Genomic DNA, 6,814 nt, shown 5'->3' with positions numbered 1-6,814 from the left:
CAATACTACAGCGAGAATAAAAGTTACGCCTTCTTTCTTTGCGTGAACATTTGGGCGGCATTTTGCAAATCTTCCCACATAGTGATGTAGACATGTGGGGGCGTGTTAGAATGAGCTGTTTTAGGTAGGCGTGGTTGACTCTTAACTTTTATAAAGAATATCTCTTTGGATTTGAGACTTTAGTCTTTGCAACTTTACAGAGCTTGTAACACTCCAAAGAGAATGGAAAAATTGAAATCGCATCATATGACCCCTTTAACATTTCCTTCATAATTATGTACATAAAGAAATATATTTAGTCTTGGATCAGTTACCTGTGTCGGCAGTGTTCAGCTGACACACCCACCTAAACTATTTCAATACATCACTTATCCTGCACAAAAAGACCATAAACATTGCAGATAACATCTGAAGTAACAATTAATTTACAAACAAATATCCTAAAAACAATCCTGTGTGACTGATAGGCTTCAGATCAGGTGGTTTTAGCTGTCAGTCAATGATGCTCTCTGCCAGTAGGGAATAGTAAGATGACGACTCGAACACTTCCGGTGGCTTCACCGCCAAACGACAGTTTAGAACACAATGAGCAATCCAGTCATTACATAGATCAGTGGTCTGAACCCTGACTGTCTTAAATGCTGTGTTTCAGAAAATGTACTTATTTAAAGGCTGTTTTGTGGTCAGTGCCTGCAGAGGGAGAAGAGGTTAAAGAAGAGAGTTCAGGGGAGGAAGACCCAGGAACGTTAATGATGGTGGAGGTGACACTGGGAACTCTGGACCTCAGAGAACATGAGGTCCAGCTTAATAAGAAGAGAAGAAGCAAAAGGAAAGAGAAGAGAGAAGGTAAAGACCTTTGCAGAACAAAAGGAAAATGCTTTTAGTAAAGATGGAGAAGTTTAGTAAAATATGTCCTGTTTTTTTCTTGCGTCTTCAGACTCAAGCAACCGTGAAATAACTAAGGAAGAAGCAAATTATGAAATACTGGAAGAAGGTGAACTGGAATGTGAAGAAGATGACTCTAAAGAGATGCAGAGAAAGTCAAAGAGCAGGAGGAAACCCAAAGGCAAAAAACGTCAGCTAGAAGAAGGTAAAACACTGATATTGGAGCCAACAGTCAACTCGCAGTTCGCCGGTAATAAAATGTTTCTGAGCAGCAAATCAGCATATTAGATTTAATTATGAAGTATTATGTGACACTGAAGACTGGAGAAATGGTGGCTGAAAATTCAGCTTTACCATTTCAGGAATAAGTTACATTTTAAAATATATTCAAATAGAAAAGTTATTATAAAATTGTATATTTTATACTTCTATCTCTTTTTAGAAGAATTGAATGAGTCTTGGGAATATAGTTTGAGGGACGCTCTCTACACTGCCTGTAAAACGGGGGACATCCAATCATTACGCACCCTCCTGCAACAACCAGAGGACCAGGGAGAGGAAAAAGGCAAAGGAGAGAGAAACGCCAAAGAGAATCCTATCTCAAGGGTTTCATATCTTCTCAACAAGCCCATAGACTCATCAGGCTTTACTTTACTGCATGTGGCATCAGCAGCTGGACAGAGTTCAGTCATCAGACTGTTAATGGATGAAGGGAGTGATCCAGCTAACAAGTGAGCGCATACAGAATCATTGCAATAATCAATTAGCAGCAATAAAAATGTACTGCATGGATAAGCTTTCATGTGGCCAGATGGATTGTTCAATTCTAAATAGTGGCCAATGTCTTTTTCAGGGATAAGAAAGGACAGACTCCATATGGAGTTGCTCCGGAAAAAGATACCCGCAACACATTCAGAAAATACATGGCCGAACACCCTCAGAAGTATGACTACACTAAAGCACAGGTAAACAAATCTATCTTATGATGACTAGCAAAACAACAAATAGTAACAAAACCTTCATATGCATGGCAAAACGACAACAACAAAAACAGTGAAAGTCAGAGACCACAAATAAAAATGATTCTATTTTTCACTTTAAAACAAATGATTTTTTAATGCACATTAAAAACATTTGTAAAATATATTTGCTAAAAGAGATGAAGATAAAATGTTTTAATGTGTCATTACATCATTTTTGTTCATTATTATTTATTGTGACTAGTGGTTTCAGACCGACATTAAATACAACGGTTTAATAATTTGTTTAATAGTTTTTTTAAAATTAATTTAATCATGCTACTATTTTATATCATACAATTTTTTTAATATTTCAAAATACCTTTTTTCAGGTTTAAACAAATTGTTTTTTGAAAACCCTTTGTATGTACAGCTGCCTTGTCTTTGCAACCCAAAGTAATAAATGTGTCGCTGACAGCTGTATTCTCTTTGCTTGAATGTGTTTAAGGTGCCTGGACCACTGACTGAAGAAATTGAGTCCAAAAAGGCAGAGAAGAAAAAAGCCCAAAAAGCAGCACGGAAACAGAGAGAGAAAGAGCAAAAAGAAGAGAAACTCAAGAAACAGCAAGAAGAGGAGGAAAAGAGGAGGTTCATAGCTCTTGGTGACAGAGAGAAGGTGACTACGTAATTTCTTCCTCTTACTGTAGTTCTTACGTGGAAGAGCTCTTGTGATTGGCTGATTATGTCATATTTCTGATGTCACACAGCGAGCTCTGGCTGCAGAGAGGAGATTGGCTGAACATATGGCCACAACTGGAGTAACACTCACCACCATTAGGTATTACCTTTTATTATGTAATAATATCTCTATGGAGAAATATCTGTCCTTTTATGCAAGTCATGTTATAAGTTTTGTAATCATTACCATAAAAATCTTTTTAAAGGAGATGCTTTCAGTGTGGAGAGTCATTACTGGGAAAGATTCCTTTTGAATATTTGGACTACTCTTTCTGTACACTTCGCTGTGTCCAAGCCCACCGCAAAGCCAATGCTGCCGCCCGACCCTGACCTCTGGCATCCTGCCACACAGTGTTAGAGGAGGGGAGGGTGTACTGCCATATTGTGGACATATTTCATCTCGCATGATCTGGGAGTTGACTGGATTTTACAATAAACATATCATGGATTTCACAGTTGTCTTTGGAAATAACAAGACTATGAAAGATTACCTAGAATAGGAGAAGCGAATTATTAATAAATCATGAATGATTTACAGAAATCTTGAATTTCTCTAATTTAACAGTTTAACTCTGATATTGTTTTACTTTCCAACTCAGGACACAGACCAACCACTATGATTCAAAAAATTTTCTATATCTTCATCTATACTTGAAATGATATAATAGATCATTAAAAATCATAGCTAATTCAGAACTGTAAAGTAAAACCATGCTGCATTTTGTGTTTGAAAATGTAAAACTATGGGAAATTTGCAAACGTTTGGTTAAAATGATGTTAAAGTTTATTCTTCCACACTGCAGCAGTTTTAGGTTGTACAAATTGATATGATTCTTTTGGTGTATTATTGTTTCCAAACTAGCATGATTAATGATAAAGAACAAAAGGCATATGGTTGACAGCACAGAATGCTACAGTCACTTAAATTAAGTGAAGGAACATGGTTATATATATATATATATATATTATTCATTTATTTCTGAGTGGCTAGAATGTTTTTATTTTATTCCAAATATTTTACATCATGCCTGCCCCACAAAAACATTGAATAATTATGAGACTTAAATGAGATTTAAATAATCTTCTTTTGAATCAGAGAAACTTTAATGTGCATCAAGGTCTTGACTTCTTAGATTTGTCAGTACTAAAATTAACTTCAGGGCCTTGGTGTGGAAAAATGTTAGCATTTTTACCATTTCTTAAGAAATAAACTGACCAGTAAATTGGGCAAATCGGGCAAAAATGAGTGTATTATTATGCATTATGGTGGCTACTTTCGTGTATTTCTTTGTAATACTTCAAAGATTTGAGCAGAGATGATGGAGCTGTGCAGATACTGGTTGTTTGCAGAACAGCGAGAGTCCTTTCACTGGCACTGTTAGAGTATATGATCATGTCTTCTGTCCAGTGCTGTTCAGCTGAGGCCGGTCCATAAACAGGATTCTTCTGTGCGATGGAGCTCTTTCCAGCTCTAGCACTGTGATGTTGTTTGGCTGAGTGGCACTAAGAAAAGGTCTGGGGACATACAGCGTCTGTTGTGGGCCCCTCTGGGGCCAATACCTTCCCAGGTTCACCCCATTTACCCACACCTGACCCTAAAAGAGAAAAACATAATTACACAAAACTGGCATGTAGTTACTCAAGTCTCAAACAATAACAAATACTAGATATTCTTCATGATACAAAAAAATGCGCCTCACCTTAGTCCATCCATTGAGTTTTACAAAAGTGTCCCATGCGAGGCCTGTAGGCTTCAAGGTTCCTGAGTAGATCATTGGTCCATCTCCTGCTTCTATCCCTGACCCTGAGTGAGCCGCCTGCAGCCAGCCATTAGCTACTGCGGTGTCAATGTCCAGTGGGTAGATTGACCAATCGGTGAGCACGTCATTGCCCAAAATGAGGTTACCCAAGAGACCCTGAAAATAGGTTTTAAATTCTTTATTCATTAATGGAATTTTCTCAGATGGTTTAAGGAATATTAGCAAATCTTTAACAATGCCATATGTAGTGTAACTTGCCTTATTATCATTGATATAACTTCCAAAATGAACCCTTCCCATGTTCTCCACGAGTATGTCCAACTGATCCCCTTCTTGTCCCGTAACGTTCATCACCAGTGCAGTGTCCCTCTCCATAAGCCCCTGGTACACCTGCTCACACACAAGTTTCAATCTAAACAGTCTTTTCTGGCAAACATCTGTCATCAAACAAAACCATAGTTAATATGAGAGTTAAATATAGGCCCTAAATAAACCGTTAACATGAATATAACAAGTAAACAATCTCTTCATTTGATCATGTAAACTGAAGTGATCAGCAGTTTGGGTTTTGTGAATAACAGAAGATCATTTTAATTTGGTCTTGAGGGTGCACTCAGTATCTGTGTTCTGATTGACAGGGTCCCTATGCAGTGTTCACTGCTCTCTGCTCACTGAGCACAGGATATCAGTTGAAGTGCACATGACAATGCACTGATGACGATGAGTTTGAGGTATGATGACATGATATACTTTGTAAATAAATAGAATATAAATTACCATACTTTCATTTAATATACTGTACGACCTATGTATAACACAGGATTATTATAGTTAACTAAAACTAAACCCATAAAAACATTTTCGTTACTTAAAATAAACGTTAATTGAAATAAAATAAATTATTAAAATACATTTCAGCTAGTTGCCGAGGCAGCATTTCTAATTTCATTTAGTTTAACTGGACGTAATCAAATAATTAAAAACTATATAGACTACATGTTAAAAACACACACAATAAAAATGACAATGACCAAAAACCAAAATAAAAAAAAACGTGTGAAGTCCACTTTGCAGGGCACTTATGGTCAACTGGAATGCACATAGTATTTTTTTTGTTTTGGTTTTGTTTCATTGGCTCATCTTCATCACATTGGTCTTTATGGACTTTATACTGACACTTACTATTCTGAATACATTAAGTTTGTTTATTAACTGCTGCTGCTCGACACTAAAGATATTAGTCTTTTTTTTCTCCATCTCATGCTTGGATTCAGTTCCAGGGTTTTGCATGTGGTTGCTGATGTGCAAAAACTGTTCGATGTATTTTGCACCAAGGGGGCTTGTCATATGATTTCAACATGGTTCCCACTTCATGTGAAATAAAGCTGATAGGTCTTCATGTGAGTGTGCATCATTTTAAACATATATTTTCAAAATGATTATTCCTTTCTTCATATGTAAAATTGTTTACACTAGGACAAAAATAACGGAGCGCACCTTTAAGCTGCAAACAGTGGTTTTACACACCAGTGGTAATACACACTGTTATAGTGTCTGACTAACCATGGTGAGAACAAAACATTGTGTTAGCATGACCCAAACAAGTGGTCTGCTCACCCCATTCACAGAGACGTATGCACGATCATGGATGCCATTGAGGGGCGAGATGAGAGGGGTCGGCTCGGGAACATTCCGTGGCAGTGTCGTTCGGTAAAGCATGAAGCCATAGTACTGCACACAGTTGACATAACACAAGCTCAGACCTGCATTTACACTTAACCAAGACCAGCCTCCAAAGCCCAAACCATATATCCACATCTATAGCCATTTATGAGGAAATAAAACATTGGCCTTTATTGGCTGGCTAAACACAACAACATAAAACATTATTAATCATAATTACATTCTGAATGTAATGTTCATGGACTGTTTTAAGTTCTTTTAAATATCATACCTGTTTAATCTCCTCAAATGTCAAAAGATATTGAGATTGTACTGGACCTTGAGGTGACAGCGTATCCAACAAGCTGCTAATGTTGCCAACCTATGAAAGAACATAGGAACAGAGTAAGATGGTTTGTATGGACAAGAAATCTTGCAAATGAATAAGGTTTTGCTATGTGAAACGTCCATACCTTCTGAAGTGTAACAAAGCCTATTACTTTATACTGACACTTACTATTCTGAATACATTAAGTTTGTTTATTAACTGCTGCTGCTCGACACTAAAGATATTAGTCTTTTTTTTCTCCATCTCATGCTTGGATTCAGTTCCAGTGTTTTGCATGTGGTTGCTGATGTGCAAAAACTGTTGGATGTATTTTGCACCAAGGGGGCTTGTCATATGATTTCAACATGGTTCCCACTTCATGTGAAATAAAGCTGATAAGTCTTCATGTGAGTGTGCATCATTTTAAACATATATTCTCAAAATGATTATTCCTTTCTTCATATGTAAAATTGTTTACACTA

General features: G+C 36.9%; 2 protein-coding genes across 2 annotated transcripts in view; one reads left to right on the top strand and one right to left on the bottom strand.

Moving 5' to 3' along the window:
* LOC107593010 (ankyrin repeat and zinc finger domain-containing protein 1-like) overlaps window positions 1-3,091 on the top strand; it is a 10,379-nt gene extending 7,288 nt beyond the window's left edge. Inside the window, exons 8-14 of the mRNA XM_016282593.1 lie at window positions 688-846; window positions 938-1,090; window positions 1,328-1,616; window positions 1,739-1,850; window positions 2,353-2,520; window positions 2,612-2,682; window positions 2,789-3,091. Coding sequence (XP_016138079.1) covers window positions 688-846; window positions 938-1,090; window positions 1,328-1,616; window positions 1,739-1,850; window positions 2,353-2,520; window positions 2,612-2,682; window positions 2,789-2,912 — 1,076 coding nt within the window. The 3' untranslated portion in view covers window positions 2,913-3,091. The remainder of the gene's footprint in view (window positions 1-687; window positions 847-937; window positions 1,091-1,327; window positions 1,617-1,738; window positions 1,851-2,352; window positions 2,521-2,611; window positions 2,683-2,788) is intronic.
* Window positions 3,092-3,599: 508 nt separating this feature from the next.
* The window catches only part of LOC107593008 (beta-galactosidase-like), a 17,048-nt gene continuing 13,833 nt past the window's right edge, over window positions 3,600-6,814 (bottom strand). Inside the window, exons 3-7 of the mRNA XM_016282592.1 lie at window positions 6,297-6,386; window positions 5,960-6,073; window positions 4,601-4,732; window positions 4,283-4,498; window positions 3,600-4,177 (exon numbers count right to left, since the gene is read on the bottom strand). Of these exons, the coding sequence (XP_016138078.1) occupies window positions 3,974-4,177; window positions 4,283-4,498; window positions 4,601-4,732; window positions 5,960-6,073; window positions 6,297-6,386 (756 nt within the window). The 3' untranslated portion in view covers window positions 3,600-3,973. The remainder of the gene's footprint in view (window positions 4,178-4,282; window positions 4,499-4,600; window positions 4,733-5,959; window positions 6,074-6,296; window positions 6,387-6,814) is intronic.

This window comes from Sinocyclocheilus grahami, unplaced genomic scaffold (assembly GCF_001515645.1).
Source record: "Sinocyclocheilus grahami isolate Dianchi unplaced genomic scaffold, SAMN03320097.WGS_v1.1 scaffold162.1, whole genome shotgun sequence".
Taxonomy (NCBI): Eukaryota; Metazoa; Chordata; class Actinopteri; order Cypriniformes; family Cyprinidae; genus Sinocyclocheilus; species Sinocyclocheilus grahami.
Note: the sequence above shows the minus strand (reverse complement) of the source record. Positions and strands in the feature narration are given on the sequence as shown.